Genomic DNA, 20,702 nt, shown 5'->3' with positions numbered 1-20,702 from the left:
CGTGCTTTCCTTAGCGTGTCTGGGAAGATGCTCTTGCAAGTGTGGAAAATGATTGCTTGTACCTACAGAGAAAGGTGTCCTTTATTCCCATAGCTTAAAGGAGCTTCAAGGCTCCTATTCTTCAACCAGATCACTCTGTGTGTCATTTCTCTTGCAGGCATGTCAACCTTTTTTTTTTTTTTTTTTTTTTTGTGGACCCTCTTTCTAGTATCTCAGCTTGGAACTGCAATTTCCTATCTGAAATTATTCCGTTTGATTCAGTTTACTAAAAAAGAAAATAGATGTCTCCATTTTGGAATGCTCCCTCTGTTTACACAGGTTATGGTGGTTATTCAAAACAAGTAAAGGAGTAAAATGGTGGGTACCAGTTAGGGGTAAATGTTCTAAAAAATGAGAAGAAAAAGAAATGGTGGACTGGGACTGCTCCTGATCAGTGATCTCTTCATAAAGTTCCAGGTGCAAAGCCAGCTTCTAGAGTGAGAGATCAGAAGTGAGAGATGCTTGGAGAATGACTGCCATGTAAACATTTCAAAATTTTTTCTGCATTTCTCTCTCGTTTGTATTTCAGAAAGACGAGAAAGCCACAATAGCCAAGATGAACCGTCAGCGCGCTAATTCCATCAGCCATAACCCACCACACTGGGGTGTTGACCGGCCCTTTTATAACCACCTTGGAGCTCACCAGGTCTCCAAGGAGATGAAGAGAATGGTAATGCCTTGCTTTATGGACATTAATTTATTTTCTTCTTAATACAGCATTGTATATATCTCCCTGCTTTGTCTGAAGGTTTTTGCAGCCCTGAGGGCATTTTCCAAATGAGGGTGGTAAATTTTACTTTGATTCCAGAAGTAATAATAATTGGTACATCTGGAGGTGGGTGATTGTGAGATGAGGCACAAGGTTGTTTGAGAGGGGAAGGGAGGCTGGGTGGCCCAAAGAAGGCTCTTTTGTCTGACTTGTCCCACATTCTGAAAACTCATCCAGGCTGTGTGAGAAGACGTCATTATCTACAAAAATTGCTCAGTAACCCGAGCATTCAAACAGCAGCTGACATACTGCTAGTACAATGCTAGTACAAATGTACTAGATCATTACGCACTTCAGCACCTGCAAAGGTTTCTTGCTTGCGTTGTAACAGCCAGATGCTGTTCACCTTCTGTAAGCTACACGCCCATGTATACTCATGGCTCCCCAGGAATCATGCCACTGTGTTTAACTCTTGAGAATACGTTCTCAAGAACATGGATTAATTGACCTAAGGTAGCAGGCATATTCATTTCTTGCTTATACCTTTCAGTCCTTCTAAATTAAAATGAACAAGAGCTAGTTACCAACACAAGTGGACTGAGAGCACTTTTATAGCTTATTTTACATAAAGTTGCAGATATCTCTGTTTTCTCCAATAAAGCTGAATAAGAGAGAGTTTCTATTATGATGGATATCTGTAATAATAACAAAAATATTTAGCACCTCTATAACTGCATGTGTAATCAGATTGCTCTATGACCTTATTAATGCTGTTTTGACCCTTCATGCACAGTCAAAAGTGTGTATTTGTTGGCCACTTTGTTGCTCATAGTCAAAGTTCTGCTCCAGTTCACCAAAGCCTTAAAGTATTCAAAGAACTTTTTGACATGAGATTCACTCCCACAGCTTAAAAATTTTGGCATAGCTATAAGCGACCGCATATGGTGTCTTCTAATGGGAAATGCTGGCACATTTATTAATAGTTGGTGCTAATATTATTCAATCATAATATTATTTTACAGTGCTAAACCAAATTTCTTAATCTCCATAGTAATGTTTCTTTCATTTCTCAGATCTCCAAATGAGGGCTTTAACATAAGCATACAGATCAGTGGAACTGTGCATTTTTTATGTGGGCTTTTCAATAGGGTGCACTCAATAGGCGTGACATTATTAGAAGAGCCTAATCACACTAGCACATAATTATAATTACAAGTTTCTTTGAATAGCTTTTAGGGGGTTCTTGCAGCCTCCTGTTCAGAAACAAGGTGTAAGCATGCCAAATGGTATTATGCTTCTTGGTGTTAATTACAGTTTGCCGCGTCTAGCTGGTTGTTCAGTTGGAAAAACATAATTATTTATTGAAATATCAAGCTGAGTCCTAAAAACTTCACTGCCCCTCACTTGTAGGAGGAAAAGCTTCTCTTTTTTTTTTTTTTTTTTTCTCCTTATCTTGAACCTTTCCCTGTAATGGCATTTATCTTTTCATAAATTCAGCAGCTCAGAAAATCTTTTCCACTCAATCTGCTTCTGTGCTGCCTCTTGTGTTAAGCTCCTTTTTGAGAGGCTGATGTTGCATGTGTCAGGCTATTTCTTGAAAACCAATTTAAACCTGATTCACATGTATTATTTTCAGCTAGACTTTTTGTTGTTCTTGGGGACTATTTTTTAAAATCCATTATTTACAGTATTTCCCACTGCTTTATGTTTGAGATGCATTAGTCAAAATGAAAACATGCTGCTCTCTGTGGCCTAGAGACCATTTTAATATCTGCTAGATGGGCATTTTATTGATTAGATCATAGGAACAATTTCTCCATCTTCTGTCTCAACTCTTCTCTGTGTCAACTTCTAATTTAAATATGCATTTCTTTGTGCCACCTAGCTTTGCACAGTACTTTATTTGTCTGTAATCTCTAACATTGTGTTACATGGATGCTGTGTGCTTAAATGCATGCGCAGTGCACACTGGCTGCACGCACATGCAGCCTGTCTGCAAACCGCCTGCTTAGAAATACAAAATACAGACAGACAGAAGGGGAGCAGAACTACAAAGGCTTTTTTCAGTGCCCCTCTGGGATGACGTCATTGATCTCAGTAAGCTGCACCAGCTTTCAAAGCTCCTGAAAATGTGTTCTTTGTTCCACATCACCCACCTTTACCCCAGACCTCTTGCATGTAATTGTATATAGCCTTTTTTCTTGGAAACTATGAACATTGAAGGCTGGATTAATCAAAGTAGTACGCTGAAGGCAAGTAGTGCAACATTGCCTTTCTCTTTAAAACCTGGAGCTCCTTAAGCCCTGTAATTTTGAAACAGGCATTTATAAGGGTAATTGTGAGATAGTCCTCAGGCAGGAGCCAGGTAACATTGCAGTGATGTGCAGTTACTTTATATTGTTATGTAGATATGAATACATTTGTGTGTAGGGAATAATATGGATGGTTATAAAGGACACATTTTTTTGTCACAAACTTAGAACATTTTGCATTATGAAGACAACCATATTTCCAGAAAAAAAAAAGAGAGACAGTTTTTTGTGGCACTACTTACAATTCCCCGAAAGAGAATAGTAGAGTTCCCTGAATTGCATTTTTGGGAAGGAACTGTTATATTTAATAGAAAACAGAGTTATTTTGGCCATTTTTCTTTCCTTTGAATGGTGGCTCTGGTAGCTGTCTCTGTTCTAGGATGTATTAGCAGTAGTCCTGGATGAGATGAATTAGTATCAAAGGTAGCCATCTACTCCCTTTCCCCCCCTTTTGTCGTGGCATTTCAACATGCTGCCATGTCTGGGCACATCAGCAGTGCATCCCGTGGTTTGTGTGGGAGGGCAACCTGGCCGGCAGCATGGGCAGATCTTTGGTCCCTGCTTCTCTCCCCGTTGTGGCTTGGAGCCTAGCCTCTGCTGGGTCCAGCTGACTTTCCACAATGCTCCTAGGCTAAGTTGTTCCCCTGGGCACACAGGAGTTTATTCAGGCACTTGCACACACATATAAATAAGAAAAAATATCCTACACGTGTCCATGCAGCAGTAATCTAAAATGTCTTGGAAGACTGGAGTTATTTTCCTAGTCCTGCTATAGCTAACTGGGGCCCAAGTCAGCTGGGATTGCAACTGTGCCGGCTCATCCTGTCCTGCCCAACAGGACCATCCCCAATCCTTCTTTTTCCCCTCCCATTGTTTGGTGGTGGCCTTCCTTGCCGTGCAGAGCTTCCAGGGAGGCAGCAAGCAGGAGACACTGGTGTTGCTCCTTGCTGACCCTGACCCCCATTAGCTGGTGAAGCCACTGCCCGGAGAAAGCCGGTCGTGGGGACTATGCTGAGTTGGGCTGCCAGGTCGGTGGCTGCCCCTAAAAAACTGGTAAACTTGCAGCAGAGGAAAATCAGATACAAATGGCGTGGAAGGGCCAAGAGCCTGGCTCAGAGCTGGCAGCGTCTGCTGGAGCCCTGACCCTGGGAGCCCGTGGTGTTGGACAGGGTGATGCTGCCGGCGTGGAGCGGGCGGAGGGCTGCCTCGCTCGCCCCGGGCAGGCAGAGGAGCCTGGACAGGATCAGCTTTGTGGCTGGATACAGAGTATGGAAAGAGCCAGAGCACAGCAGAAGAACAGCACAGCTGCTTTCTATTTTTGTGGCTTTTTACAGCATGTTTTCTTGTTTCCTAAACAAAAGCGGTCAGTCCAGGACCAGTGACGGTCTCTCTCTGGAAATGCAGACTTTGGTACTGCTCGTGATGTGTGCTAAGGAGCAGCATACACCAGCCTTGTCTTCCCCACTGTCTCTCTGGTCCAGTTTTTAGTTGCAAAAGGGGTCAAAAATAAACAGACTTGAAAGCATTTGAGAGTACAGGTATATTTATAGCTATAACAATATTTATACACCACTGAGAAATACTTTGCTTTTCCCAGTATAGATTTCACAAGTGCTTTTATAAATATTGATGGATTTTAGACTTCTGGAAATAACACTCATGTCTCAGTTTTCATCACCAAAACAAAACCAGTACTAAAAAAAAAACAATTTGGGGATTGTAGCTGACTGTAAACTGAAAGAGGTTTGTTGTAAACAGCGATAAAAAGGCAAATGTTGATACCTTCCAAAATTACAGGGCTCTTTGAGGTGACAAATGATTCTTTTTCATCTTTTACCCTGCTCAGCATTATTAAGCTTGTAGCTGGAAAACCACATCCAGTTTGGGATTACAACCGTTTAGGAGAATGTGGATGAATTGAAGATAGTCCAGTGAAGAAAATTACAAATCAGGAGAGTTTCAACAGTGTGACCTGTGAAGAAGTGTTGAAGTATTTGGTTTGTTTAGTCTACAAGGGAGAAGACTGATTAGAAACAAAAGTCTTCAAATACGTGAAGGTTTGTAAGGACAGAAAATAATGATAAATCATTCTCCATGACTGCAAAGGGCAGGATTAAAAATAATCATCTTAATTTGCTGCAAGGAAGATCTAAATTAAGAAAAAGCTTACAGGCAAGGAATGGGCTGTATGAGGAGCATGTAGAATTCCTGATTTTCCTGAAAACATTTTATTTATTTTATTCAAGGCTTTTCAGTCTGGAGGGGCATCACAAAATCCTTTGCAAATATAGAAACAATAATGTAAAAAAATCTGTATTAGGAGAATTTATAGATAATAAAGGATATAAGAATAATATGAGATAGAGGTAAAGATTAAGTTTCCAATCTAGGCTGCACAGAACTTCAAGGCATCAATCTCCCCCTACTCTTCACATACCCTCACTTCAATTTTAAAACGCAGTGCTGCGTGAGCTATTCACAGTAGATAGAGGACAGTTTAATTTTCCCTCCTTTACAGTTATCTTCTCTCTGTTTGAAGACTATTACCACGTCTCTGCACAGCTCTGATTCCCTCAGCAAGTTTGTTCCCTAGTTGGTGCTTTCCAGCCCGGTGATTGTTCTTGTTCCCCTCGGAGCACTTGCCGTTTCATCGCTAAGAGGCAGCACCCGCACTGAACCCGGCACTCCTACTGAGGTATTATTAGTGCTGCCCAGAAGACATTGGTCATTTTTGAGGTCTTACAACCAGATTTGACACAGCCTAATGCTGTCTGGCTTCCAAAAAAGAAAGCATTAGTTGTATCATGAGATCTACTCAGCTGTGGGAAGTCCTGCTGCTGGATCTTAAGGCTACCATACAGCTATTCTATTTATTTTACACTGGCTAGTATGACTGAGCAGCTTAGCTTGTTCCACTGAGACATGCTTTGGGGAAGGTTTACTTCAGAAACAGGTACCTCTGAGTCCTTATAATCAAATGTGAGCAGAGTGGCTAACGTGATTACTGAGCCCGGCTGCAGATGCCTGGCAGATTTCCTTTTATTTTTTCAGCTGCTGGAAAGGTTTAACATTAGGAAGTTTAGGAACAGAAAGAGGAAACCCTGAAGATCTGCAATACTGATTTCAGTCTGACCACGCCTCTGTCTGAGTCTGAGTACAACTAATGAAGCATTTAATTTGCAATGAAATTGTGTATGATGTCGATGTTTATTTCGGTTTTTACTTTGTAACTAAATCAAATAGGGACTATAGATATGTAAGAAATATGACTGCATGCAGATGTTAAAAACATGAGACGTTATAAAAATGCATCCTGGATACGGCCAGTGCAATACAGAACAAGCTCTTCTTTCAGGTAGGCACTGCCTGATTCCTTGCACCACTGCTCAGAGCCCTGCACAGTCTTCTACATGGTACTTGATTGCTTGGTGTTTGCTTTCTAATGAAACAACACTCATCTACAAGCCTGGTCATTCAACCATAAAATATAATTCTTTGTCCTATTCACCCTGTCCTAAATCAAACAATTTTCTGCACGTTGCATCGCAAATACAGCTCACTTCTCCCTTTATGTCTCCCAAGTTGCCCGTACAATAGGTTTTCTTGTTACTCAGAAATCAAAATTGGGCAAGAGGTGCATCAGGACCTATAGCTGGTTCTGTGCCAACTCTACCACTTAAACATCATAAATTATTAAAAAATTAAAATAAAACTCAGTAGGGCAAGTTTTCCTCAGTCAATAGTGCAGCCCCATCAAAGAGAAGTGGATTTGAGTCCATGAATGAGGCACCGAGGGTTCACCCTCCTTCTAAAGGTTTCATTTAACTGAAGGTCACCATTATCCTCTTTTCCAGCAATCATCTGCTAAATCTGGTAATAGCAACATTGACGTCAGTGGAGTTGGACAGGGGCACCCAATGGAGAATTTGACCCACTCTTTTTTCGCTACTATTGTAGTATGCAGAATCCCCTGAACTCGTAATCAAGCAGGGAGGAACCCTTGAGCAATCCTTTCTGCTGTAATCTCCATGTATTGTTGTAGACCTGGGAGGAAATTCTTAGTCTAGTCTGGGTTTTATATAGCCAGTTTGGTTTAGATGGCTCACAAAGAGCAAGGGGAGGAAATCCTATCCTGCGGTTATACTATAGAATTGCTTTGGTTCTTCTGAAAAGAGGATTTGCCTGATTCAAGTATTCCATGTGACCTCATGTAAATGAGTGGGAGCCATATAAAACATTGTACGTTGCTCAAATTGTCAGAGGCTTTGTACAGTTTTGTATCCTCATCTGCAAACCTAGCTTTTACTCTAGTTGATCAGGGCTTGCAATCATCCTTGATTAAATTCTTTTTAAAAGAGGGATAAGAGTCAGTGAGGTGCAACAGCTGATCTGCAGCTGCTTTTGTGGAACTTAGGTAGAGTTTAATATTTGCTTGGAAGTCTTGCACTGATAATTTTTCCACCATTCAGTACCCTTTTCTAGAGTAAATCGTAGTCATATGGGAAAAGGTGGTTTGGATCGAGACACTACTAAAAAGTGTCAGATAGTTTCTGAGTGGGACTAAATTAAGCCTAAAGAAATAAAGATACCAATTCCCCTTTAGTCACAGAAACATTTCCTCTGGTGTTCATGGCAGTATTGCACAAGTGGACATCAGAGGTGGAGTTGTGGCACTGACCAGAATGATTTCCAAAGCTTCCTAAAGCGGACAGTAAGCTTTAACGACAAAAGGATGCAGGTCAGCAGGTTTGGGTCTGTTTTTCAGAGAGGGTGAGCAGCTCCAACCAGCGCCAGTGTGTGATTTCAATTAAGGCTGGTTAGGCTTGGATTCATTCTGTCTGCATCTGATTAGAAGACTATTTGACAGTAGTTTCTGTAGAAGTTTGTTGTGTTTATCATCGTTTGGAGTGTAGAGATGAAAAGACAGAGATGAGGGAGCCAGGAACTGAGTCAGAACATTTCTAGGACCACCTATTTTTATGTCTTTTTCTGTTTTGCAAATTTTGGTAACTGTTCACAAATGAGGCGCAGAATCACATACCCTTTCACTTGAAAATGTGACCAGTTTTCTGTGAGCTCTTAATCCAAATTTCTTCAGTTCAAAGGTAGCATTTACTGGCCAAGTAAATTCATGGGTTTGACCAGGTCCGGTCTATCAGCTGGGGGCTACGTACAAAATCATTTTGAGTAGAACAAAGTAGAGGGTTTCACCATTTGTGGCCAGTGCAGAGGAATGAAAGGGTATTTACCAAGTGAGGTGGGCTGCAGGAAGGGAGCACTTCAGCTTTCCTTTTTGGAGCTCATTAGTCTGTGTTCCAGCTATAGCAAACACACTCATTATATTATCTCTTTCATAAACTGGTTTTCTGCCAGTTTGTTGTTCTGCGCTTAGATGCTTGTTAAATATCCTTCCTATCAGGCTTAATATTTTCTGTGCCAGTTTGTTCTGGACTCTGGTATAGAAATTGTGTTATTTCTGGCTTGAGTGCTTTGAAGTCCTTCAGTTTTGTTTCTGCTCTTACACCTGACAGAATCTATCTTCATAGCCTTGCCTTGTTGACCACAGGGAGAAAGGCAAAATGTATAACACTGCTGAACACAGATGTGAATAATTAGTTTTGTGGTGAGGCCATACCAGGTTTGTTTTTAACTACATCCACTCAGCCTGTCACTCTCCTTTTCTGTTTTCCATGGTCACTGTCTCTGTGAAGCACCTTTGCTTTGCAAGTTGGCCTGACCTCTTACAAAGCTCATTTTGTCCCTAATCTCCTTGGCCCTGAGTCTAAAGTTCTTTCAATTTCTGCTTTAACATCATGTCAGTCCCATTTCAGCTTTGTTCTAGAGATGAAAAAGGGCAGGAAAAATTAGTTTCTCTGTCATTTTTTGCTCTTACAATCTTTGCTGGAGTTGCCAGCAAAGTTTTTAAGGTGGGATCCATGCTTCCCAGCCATGTTGCCGTTAAGAAGGTCACAGAGCTCATCAGCCCCTCTACTGTCTTATTTTTGGAGCTAATTGGAAAGTTAAAGGATGTAAAGTCTATGCCACTTTTCTTTGCATATTTACAATATGTTAATAATTGCAGCTAATGTTCTCAGAGTTAGAATTATTATTTCTAATGGTTCTTGATTTGAAGCATTACGGTATAGCAGTCAGCTTGTCATGGCTTTGACAAACACTTTATCATTCTATTTAAGGAATTGGTTTTAATCTTCAAAGAAAAGGGCTTAGTTAATTTAGAAGTCAAGCAGAGAGATGGCAGTCATATGAGCTTTTAGCACAATAGATATTCATAAAATATCCCCTCATAAAATAGTAAGCCTTAGGGACAGATGCAGTAATATGACATTCCTCCTTTTCTTCCTCCTGCACATGTCTACTCCCACTGAGGATGGTCATTAAAAGTAAGTGGTTGTAAATTCAGAGCCACCTGACCTGCTATTAAAAATATGGTTTTTAAGAATCTCATGTAGAGAAGAAGAAAGATCAGGACTGTTCTTTGGTAGGTACTATTGCCTTTAAAGGAGATGATTCAGTTAAATTTGGGTTAATATTCCTGAAGTCAGAGAGAGAACTACCTTAGTCTCAGAGCAATTATTAAATGCTATTACCTTTACATTTGCAGTCTGATGGCAGAATAATGCAGCCTCCTGGGGGAAGGGGGAAAAACTCCAGTATCAGGGATAGTTAAAATGAGACTGAATAAAAATTGCATGAGGTCCTATATGCAGCAGTCCATTAGTACTGCACTGCGATAAGACCTATCTCATGCCTTATGTTCCCTTCTAGAGAAAAGGAATTTTGGCCTTAACAAGGGCTACTTTATCATCATGATTATGGAGCTATTCTTGAACTCCTGTGAACTCCTATCTGTCTGGTTCTTGTAGCCATCACCACTTTTGCCATTTTCATCCCTGCTGACAATTCCCAGCCTTTCCTTCACAGCACCCTAGTAAGCCATCGGCACTGCTCCAGTCTGCTCGGCACAAATCCATGAGCAGTCAAGAGTGGGTTTATACACTTAACTCCAGGATTTGGCTGTTTCTCTTCCTACCCCCTTGCTCCCCCTCTCCTAAATGATAGACACCTCATTTTTACTGGCTGCTTTTCACAGGCGTTCAGATTTTTGTATGTGTGTGTGCAAAAATGCCAATCTTGGCATACTTTTGAGCAGCTCAAAACCTGCCCTATACCCGAACAGGCTGGGTACCGCCCCAGCCCAGCTACCCAGCCTCCAGCTGTGGGTGTAGGAAGGTGAGATCCGGGATACTGGTGAGTGGCTTTATAGACATGCTCACAGCAGCAGACCCTGTCATTTTGCTTTCCTGCTTGAGCTTGGAAATTTGTCTACTAGATCATGAGTGTGTTAGTCCTGTAGGAATGAAGGCAAATCCATGTAGACCATATTTCTGCAGGATAGAATTGTACTTAGCGTTTAATCCTGTGTGTAACACAGACGATTGCAATTCATGCGAGCAGCCTAATGCTGAGCCAAAGGGCTTTAACTGGAGCAAAGCATCTGGGTCCTCAAGAAACTAAACTATTTGCCAGCTGTGGAGAAGATAAAAGGCCAACGTGCCATTAGTGCCCAAGCCTCATGCGAGGGGAAGGAAATAATTTAAGTGCAGACTTTTCAATGGACCAAGCATGTCCATGAAGTAGGAGGCGGTGAAAACACATTAACCAAAACCCAGGGGGAAATTTCCCTCCCAACCCAAAACAGGGTGAGCAGCGTGAGCCTGTGCATGCGATTGTCTCCTCCACTTAGCAGGCTTCTTGGTACATGATTGAGACACGGGCACTTCAGTGGATAGGGAAGAAAATCTCTGGTCACAGCCAGATCCTAGAGGTATATTTGCCTGTATCCTGGCAAAGTCTTTCAGTGCAAATAAGAAAAATCTCCTGTAATAAATGACCAGTTTTTAAGAAGCTGTGTTTGAGGGTTTTTTTCCTAAAATAATCCTGCAGACCTTTCTCCATAACAATTCCATTTTTGGCAATTCTGCTTGAAAAATCTTTCGTATGAAATGGGAACTTTTGAAGTGAATCATTTAATTTGCTTAACTTAAAGAGGTTCCTACTACATTTAATTTTAAGCTGATTCTCTCTAATTAAAGTTCAAGCTGCTCTTAAATATTTAGCCTCGTTAAATGAAGATCCAGGAAAGAAAATGTAATAATCTTTTCCTTTTATGCTTTACCTGAAATATGCCTTTTTTGAGTTTTTGATTTTGAAAAACCAATTTAATTTGGGTTACCAGCATGAATAATTTCCAGGGTTTCAAGCACAATTTATTATTTTAAATTGAAAAGCTAGATCAATTAATTCTGTATTATTTTAGAGGTTTTCCTTATAACAGTTTTGCTGGGGAGAGAAGCAGGGGAAAATAGAATTCCATGTTGATCAGGCAATTGCCCATGAAAATGACCAGTTAAACATGCAGCCTACGTATTTTCCACACTTGAAATATTGAGGAATTGGGGATATGCTTGCTGAGGTTTTTTGGTAACTTGACCTGGTTGGCCTGTATCCTCAAACTCATACACCTAGAAGGCAGGAGTGTGAGATCTGTGTTTAGTTTCAGGATTTCAGTAGGATGAATGGTTACGCAGCTGTCCGTGAAAATCAGACCATTTTAGGGGACTTTCCCACTGCAGTCAGTCATCCAGTTCCCATGTGGCTAAGCTTGAAAATCTGAACTTGATGTCTATCTAATAAGCAAGTACTGGCTGTTTTCTCATCGCTCCCTCCCCTCATTTCTTGGCTGGTACCTATTCATGTTCAGCTGATCTTTTTTTTTTTTTTCCCCAGCCTAACTATGACACCAGACAAATTAGTGAGCATTTTGTCTCCGTGATTAATCAGTGAGCTTTCAGTTTTGGCACTGTGTTGTAGCATTGCTTGGAGGATAAATAAATAAATCAATCAGATATTTCTGACAACTGTGAAATGATTAAGCAAAGGAAGAAAAAAAAAACACCACACAACAAAGCTGAATGATCACTTCATCACTCTTTAATGTGAAATCAAAAAGTACATGTTTTTTTTGGCTTGGATAACTGGACATGCTAACTTTGCATCAACATTTCTATTTCCTTCTTCCCACTGCACATGAATCTGCTAGTGGTTATTACATGGGCCTGAGAGACTTTATCTGAATTTCTGATGGGTGAAGTTGGAGTTGCAGTTTCTATTTTTAAGCGTGGTTTTAGTCTGAAACGGAGTATGTAAAAATGGAAATTGCTCTCTCAGTGAATCACAGTCCTGGCTGTTGACCTGAGTGACAAAATCCACTTTTTTCCTCTTGCAAAGCTGATGCTGCTCAGGGAGGCTGTGTTGGCTTTACTTCTGCCTCTCATCATGTCCCACACTGCTAACTACCTGCAAGGGCAAAATCCGTTCCCTTTAGTATCTGGTCAATGTTCTTGTTTCTGATGATGTTGGACAAGGCAGCTGTGGGAAGACTTTTGCCCAAAGGTGTTTACTTTTTTTATAGTCAGGACAGATCTCAGTTTGCTGCCCCCAGCCTGACAGCGGCTGCAGGTCCTGCAGCTGGAATATCCTCACGTGCTCTGAGCGTTTTTGGCTTGCGGTCTCTGGGAGGAAAACAAAAAGACTTCTTCCTATCTCCCAGCTACATTTGTTTTATGTTTTGGAACACAGGGTACAAACTCTGTGCCTGAGTATTTGACCCTGCTTGTCAAATATACAACTTTTCTTGACTTCAGTTAAATTTAAGCCAAGATATCAGTGGGCAGATTTTGCCTCAGCCCATGCAAAATGGCCATTTTGATGCAGTTTGGTCTATTAGGTATGTTAATGCTAAACATCTAAAAATATGCCTCCGTACATATTTTTCTCGAAGGCCTTCTATCTACTTAAACTATGAATGACCTGTAAGTACATACACTTAATCAGTTCAGGTGGCCCTGAAGGAATTGTGAACATTTTGGCTATTACAAATATTATAAATAATTCCTGAAATCTTATTCAAGAAAACATGTTTTGTGTGTGCATGCAGTGAGGGGAGAAGGAAGGGGACCCCTTGAGGTTCCTTCTGAAGAGATGAAAACCAAAATGCATCCAGCTCCCTTAGACGAGCCCGGACGTAAAGAGGTGCAACCTTGTCGAATACAGTAGTTGACTTATGTTATCATTCTGAGTTTCATTTCAAGTAAAATACATCCTCAGATATAATATCAGCCTAATTTCCATCCTGTCATTTGTAATGGTGACTGAAAAAAAGAAGACACCTGAAATAAAGTGTACCAGCAGTCAGCTGAAGCATTTCGCTTCCATAAATTTATACCTGAAGGCATGTGTTTTTCTAAAACTGCTCTGTCTGCCTGAAGACACAACAGCACAAAATATTCCCGTGGGTCGGTACGGCTCTCCATCCACACCTAACAAATGAGCGCCCTGAAAACTCCGCTCAAAATGCCGTTCTCAGGATACTTTGTGTTCTCAAGGTCAGCCTGTTTCCTAACCCTTGTGTCCTTTTCCTTTCTTTCAGGGTTTTGAGGACCCCAAGGACAAGTAAGCAAATTTACTTCTGTCATACACTGTTATGTTTGCAGATTTGGGATTTTTTTCTCATATTAAAAAAAGACAAAAATTAATGCCCAGCAGCCAAGAATAATGCCTGGACTCCCTGGAGGTTTCTCCAGGAGGGACAGCCAGTCGAGGGCACGGGATTGACTGATGTGCATTCAGAACTGCCGCTGCCCTCAAAACATTTATTTGTTTGTGTGGTTCTAACTTGCTTTGGTAATTAAAATGCTTTTGCTGCACTTCCCCTTGCCCTCAATATTCTTTGCTATTTGCTGCTTTGAAAATACCCCAAGAACAAAATCTTCCTGTAAAGTATGTCCAAGTGTTGAATATCTCCCATAAGAAAAATTTATGTATGTATTGAAATGGATATATAGTTTCTGAGTTTATTTGTATATATTTTATATTATTCATTATTACATATTACTTATTGCTGTATATAAAAATGAACTCAGAAATGACAGTTTATTTGAAAAAGTAAATTCAAACTTTCATGCTCTAAAATACAGCTGCATTAAAGCAGCATTTTCATTTTCTTCATATAGAACTTTAAAAAAAATTGGTTAAAATAACAATTTAACAAGAGTGATATTTTGAAAAATTGCTTTTAGAGGAAAAAAAGCCAAGTGTGTTCACTTTTTAACTTTTACAGCTGGATATAACAAAAGCATTTCCTATATTGGAGGTGTTTGAAATGATTTCACATTCAGTCCTGCTGAATGGCATTAATTGTAAGCTTGCTCAGAGCAAGACAGGTGACAGTAGAGGAGACCGATGCCTAAAATATGTTGCTGTTGCTCCTTATCATGTTTCTCAGACTGCCGGTCAGGACTAAGCAGACCTCTGTGAGCTGGGACAGCTACATGTGTCTGTGGCATCTGGCTTCGGAAAATTCACATTATGATGGCTGAGCATTGAGAGCAACTCCCTAAAAGTAAAGGGAAGTGATAAGTTTGAATATGGTGATATTAAGAATCATTCTGTCCTGCCCTTGCCCTTCGCTGCAAGCTTGATGTTCATAACATTTAGCGGTCTGCATCCTGGGATGTTTCACTGGTGCTACAAGGTGTCTAGGGGGAGTCACCAGAGTTTCTTGTTGCCTCCACATCTGCTGGGAACTCAGTTGATGCTAGATATACTTTGGACAGAAAAGAGCTAACAGATTACAACAAAATAATTCTTAGGAATACAGAAATTTTAAGCATCCCTCATGAAATAGCATAGTTTGTGCAAGAAAACATAAATTCAGCCGCCTCAGTGTTGGTCCACAACAGAGTCACCCAGCTGGCGAGGAACGGCATCTCCACTGTTGCTCCAAGGACCATAATGACTCTCCTCCATCCTATAGTTTGAAAAGGTTACTTGAACTGTTACAGCCAATAGCTAAGAGCTGTGTATTTACAGTGCTGATTCAGTGTGATGCCATCTTATTATACAGGTTGCAGGATTTTTGCATTTCTGTTCAGCACCAAAAGAAGCTGCTACTTGCCTCAGATTCTCTTGATCCAGAAATTTGTTTAACTAAAGAACAAAGATTTGGCCAAAAAAAAATCTCAAACAGAAAATGTTCATGGTGATATTGGTTAAAATCAGATACCTAAACCATGCCAAGCACTCATCCCAGTCCCTTCACGTGCGGAAACACTGAACATCAATACTTCTCTCTTACAGCAAAGGCAGACGTAGGCACCACGCATCTCTGACAACAGGACCCGACACTTATGTGCCTAAATGCAGATTTAGTTATTGAATCTAGGCATGAAGCATTTAAAATTATGGCATACATGTAGTTTTGGCAGTGGTCACACTCTTCATTTGCAGAAAGTAATTAAATCAGCAGAACATTTTTGGATTACTCTGAAGCCAGCATCTCTGGGTTAATTGTTAGCTTTCACGTTTGCAAGCAGAGTGCAAAAGTTGCTCCAAGCTCTGTTCATGCTGTTCCTGTCCCTTGCAACAATTTTCTGTTGGCTGTATTTGGAGAAATCTCAGCAGTGCTTTTAAGAGGTATTTCTGGAAGTTTCGTGGCGGCCTGAAATCCTTGTTTCCCCACACACACACACACACTATCGATATATCAATAAGTATTTCCACACATGAATTTCATTAGTCTATGGCAGTACCTCAGCTCTGACTTAGAGGCACTGCCTCCAGGGCACTTCTTAGCATGGGGCAATTTTGTATTTCAATTTAAAATTACACTTATGCAAATGTACCTAAACTTGCTGTACAGTGATGTAGTTTGGGTAAAACTGGCTGCGAAAGTCACCCGAGCAGCTAGGTGTATGCAAGGTGACTGAGGTTCCCTGCGGCCTCTGTGAGGGTGGCTGCCTCACTGCGAATATCCCAGCAAGGCAACTGAAAACCTGTGGGGGTATTTCTACACAATCTGCAACCACAGAAGCCATTGTTGTATTAGAGTTACCCTCAGCAGTGTAATGACCTATTACAAAGCTGGAGGCAGCCGAGGCCAAAGCCTGAGCAGGCAGTTTCTTCTCTTTGTGTCTTCCTGAGTGACGCTTTTAGACTGAAACTTGAAATTTAACTGAGGTTCGCCAAGCTGCTGAGCCAACTCTTTTGCATCGGTTCTAGGGGGAAACATACTGCATCTCTCGTATGTGGTATGAAATGACTAAATGTGAATGACCCAAAAGTGTAAATAACTTGCAGGATCTTGGAAGACATTCTGTAAATACACAGGCTAATGATTTCCTTGTTCATTTTTATGAGTCCAGAAGACATTGTGAGGACTAAATGATAACAAGCAGCATTGTCTTGAATGCTCAAGCAGATGTGCTTTCTCTAAGGAAGCATCTAGAAGTAAATTGAATGTCCTGTCCTTCTAGGGACAAAACCACTTTTAATTTCAAAGTGAAATATATGAAGTTCAAGGAATTCAATAACTCTAGAGCCCTAAAATAGAAAACTCTTTTCCCCAACCCCACTGAAATACTAAGATTGGCTGAAATAAAGATAAGACCTTGAGACAAACTAGGTTTGCAATTGCCATGTGGTCACTAAATAAATGCCGATGGCGTGTCGTCGTGACCCAGCTGAGGTGTAGATGCATTCAACTCACTGGCTGGGGCAAAGGGAGTTGGAATGGGAATGAGTAGATGGTTTTTTTTCTCTTGGCAAGAGGTACATGGTAGAGTTAGGGTACAGAGGGCTTCTTGAAATCTGGTCTAGTTTTGCAGAAAGCTTTTGGAGAGCCTTTCATTTGGAAAGAGACCTTTAACTTCTAAGAGAGAGTCCCATTCTGGTTTGTAAGCTGCTTTGAGCGGTCTCCGCTCTACAGCACGGTCGTACCTGTGGGGGCCCGCTGGCTGCAACACAGCGTTTGTGCGTTCTGCACTGTTACGCAGTACAAATAAAACGGGGAAAATAAAGCAGTGTAGCTTTTAATCGCGCTTGTCAGACCTCAGAATTTTTTCTCCAGAGTGCGTAAGGTGAAGATCACAGAGCATGAGCCGTAAGTTGCTGTGCCATCATGGGGTTTGCACATAGTTATCCACCGGAATATGCCCCAGTGCAAGTTGGGGGCATATTCCAATGGGTAACTATTGGCATATCCCATGGATAACCTCGGCAATCATGTAAGCAGAGCAGAAAAACAGCACTTCAGGATTAGCTTCTCATTTCTGCCTATAGCTAATTTTAAGGCAGGCCATTAAAGTGACAGCATCAAGTCATTGAAATCCTGTTAAATTTTAAAAATAACTAGAGAGTTTGGGGAGATGTTTCAGGTTTCCTGATCCTCAGTGCAAAATGCCTCAGGGCGATTAAGTTCTCAGTGTTATTTTTTTCAACAGTTTTTGAAAATCAGCCTCATTTTTCCGAAGCTGTAGCTGAGCATCAGAAACACACTGATACCAAAGATTATAAGCAATTTAGAAATCTTGTTCCACATATTTAGAAAGCAGAATCTCATTTGTATTTTTCTCTTTTGCTACCCTTTTCTTTTGCAACCTTTCCTTGAGTTGAGTTAAGTAAATATCTTGTAAACAGAAAATTTTGTCTGGTTTATGGTTTATACTCATAAATAACTGCATGAGGGAAGGCAGTGGGGTGTCAGGCTGCTTTTTTTTTCCCCACGTTTGTTCTGTGAACAATTTTTTCCCAAAAATGGAGAATTATTCAAATTTGGAATTTTTCACAGAAATATTTACAGAATTTATTATTGGGCAGCAAGAACTATGACTCGTTACATAAATCATTTTGCCAGTTCAGGGACTAACAGCTACGACAGCACAGCAGTGCAGGGAAGAATAGGCCAGAGGACTAGTGGAAGGAGACTACTGATGGGTTTTAGAGAATGAAGGATGGTAACGACTGCAAGGCAAGAAAACAGATGGATGTAGTATAGAAAAAGGGCAAGTAAATCAAATCCTTTCACTGGTAGTCTCAGGACTGGCATTGATGAGCTCTACAGCCACTATCATTTTCCTCTCATCTCATAATCCGTTTTCCAACTTGAAGCTGTCATAAGCAAAATGCCTTTAACCTCCAGCTTGTTATACAGTGAAATGATAACATATGGTGAAGAGGGGGAAATTATCTTGTCCTCTTATACTCCCTTTTTGTGACATCCTCAGGAATACACAGGAAAGTATGAACCCAGAAGATGAAGTGGATGAATTTCTGGGCCGTGCCATCGATGCCAGAAGTATTGATCGGTTACGCTCTGAGCACGTGCGCAAGTTCCTCTTAACATTCAGGGAGCCTGACTTGGAGAAAAAGGTAACATTGTCTAAAAATAATCGCAATATGTCAGTCAAGCTTATTGTGAGTTTTAGTAGTCCTGCATAAGGTCAAACTTTTATATCTATAGGTAAAGCTAGGTTTTAGGCATTGGAGGTGGGATTGTGATCTTTCTTAGAAAGTCTGTGCTTCTTCATGGAAATCTTAATATCCATGTCCCTAGAAAGCCACAGTCATCTGAAGGGAGCACTGGGCAGGAAAACCAAGCCATTTCTGTCGGACACACATGAACATACAATAATGAGTTGTAAAGGGAATCCAGAATAAACCAGATTTGTTTCTCTGACTTTGAGGCATCCAAACTGAGATTGCAGTCACCCCTTATCTCCCTCAAATCACTGGAGAAACCCGCTGCAGCCTGCCTGAGCTCTGAATCACCTCTGGAGGGGCTTTACTCTGCCCTTTGCCCACCCCAGAGAGCCCCAGGTACTACTAAGCTTCACTGGGTTGCAATTCGTAATCTGGTCATTTTTGGGACCCCATTTTACGCAACAAGTAATTTTCTCTGTCTCACAAATGTGAGAAAGAGGAGTAACAGACCTAGGGATCCCGAATTGCTTCCTGATTTTGTTTCAGATATCATTGTTATGAGGCAAAGATCTATTTAATTTATCTGTCTGTGTAACAGAGACAACATTGGCTCTAGATGGCTGCAAAGTTAAATTCAGTTAAGTCCAGAGGTACCCAGATGCTATTATTAAGGCTACTGTATAAACTGCTGTTTTTAATTGCCCAAAGAAAGTCATCAAGTCATCTTTTTTTCTTTTTTTTTTAATCCAAGCACAGATGCTTGGGATAGTTGAGTGGTCTTCAGGTTAAACTCATTATTCAAAGGAAAATGCTTCAATAATTAAGTTTGCACTAACTATTTTAGCATTTTATTTAGAAACACTCTTTCAATGACAGGAATTACAACCTATTGCAAAAGCATACCTTTGCAGATTTATGGCTATTCAATGAATCAGTGTGGGACTGGATCAAAGCTCAAGCATGTAATTTCCCCCCACTCCTTCCCTTCAGTTTTATAGCTGAAAACTGCTAGGGAAATTAGCGGTTCACCTGTTCTGAGCACCTTTTATTTTGTGGCTCAAACATTGAGCCCATCTGTACTGAGAACCATGCTTCAAGCTAAATAAAGCATCTTTGGGAATCGGATGCAGCTCCCATGTGACCAATATGTTGACAAGTAGTTGGAAGGAGTGACTGTGTGAAAACCGCAGCATCCTCGCACTATCATTAGAACGAGCCAAGCTGTCTGCGCAAAGTACAAGGTTTTCTCATTAGCAATATTCATCCCTGTTGGAGGAAACTTCCCATGGAAGAAGTTTAGGTCTGATGATGGTGACCTAGAATCCTGGTCCCAGTTAATCCATTCTGTCCCTCTCATGCAAGGGGCAGATGGCAAATCCTCTCTCCACCCAGCTGTGTGGGTTTGTTCCCTGGCCTTTGGATCTGTTCAAGCCCTTGCAGCTTGCCCAGGGAAAAGAGGAGTTTGTAACATTAGTCGTTTCCTACCAGCACTGCTTTCCAAAGACCTAAACGGAAGCCAAGTAAGAAGTTGTTGTGGAGAGAAGGCAGCGAGCAAAATTTCCCACTGACATAACCCTATTTGCGTTTTTTCAGTACTCCAAGCAGGTGGATGACAGGTTTGGAGCCTACGTGGCTTGTGCCTCCTTAGTCTTCCTCTTCATCTGCTTTGTTCAAATCATAATCGTGCCACAGTGAGTATCTTTTCACCCCTTTGCTCCCATTTGCTCCCCTCCTCTATTCTGGCCTACTTTGCTTTGTTTTTTTCTTGAGAATTCAGAGCACCAAAGGGAAGAGAAAAATCCTTAAATAATTCATGCTCAAGTGTTGCGTGGTGCTTACTGTTTTCACTCATTTCTAGTGTAGATTAAAACCTCCTCACTGGCACATGAGGATTTCTGTTTTCCCAGCATGATTTCTCTTACCATTTACCTCCATCTTAGGAAACTCAATTCAGCATGTTTATAAGCCTGTGGAAAATAAATATCACTAAGTGGGAAGGTTTGCCTACTAAGGCATAGTACACATTCACAACATGAGGCTATGCTGTCCTCTTATCTGAACACAGTGGGACAGAGAGCTGAAAAACCCATCACAGCCTTGTTTCTCAGAGCACTGAGGTCTCAGGGTCTGCTTCACAGATGAGGCATAACCTCTTATGCATTTATTCTTCTGGACTCAGAGTAGCAGTGCAAGAAGAAAGGTACAGAAGGAGTTGAGCTACATGTGCCTGTGCTTTGGGTGGCTCAACTCCAGGTTTAGGGGTTGCAGTCATTTCTTTCCCCAGGCCAAGAGTGGCATAAACT

General features: G+C 41.0%; 1 protein-coding gene across 1 annotated transcript in view; it reads left to right on the top strand.

The window, feature by feature from the left end:
• ADCY5 (adenylate cyclase 5) overlaps window positions 1-20,702 on the top strand; it is a 221,425-nt gene that overhangs the window by 174,576 nt on the left and 26,147 nt on the right. Inside the window, exons 8-11 of the mRNA XM_068407629.1 lie at window positions 569-709; window positions 13,571-13,593; window positions 18,204-18,348; window positions 19,993-20,090. Coding sequence (XP_068263730.1) covers window positions 569-709; window positions 13,571-13,593; window positions 18,204-18,348; window positions 19,993-20,090 — 407 coding nt within the window. The remainder of the gene's footprint in view (window positions 1-568; window positions 710-13,570; window positions 13,594-18,203; window positions 18,349-19,992; window positions 20,091-20,702) is intronic.

The sequence above is a fragment of the Nyctibius grandis genome, chromosome 9 (genome assembly GCF_013368605.1).
Source record: "Nyctibius grandis isolate bNycGra1 chromosome 9, bNycGra1.pri, whole genome shotgun sequence".
NCBI lineage: Eukaryota > Metazoa > Chordata > Aves > Nyctibiiformes > Nyctibiidae > Nyctibius > Nyctibius grandis.
This window is presented reverse-complemented; position numbering and strand designations above follow the sequence as displayed.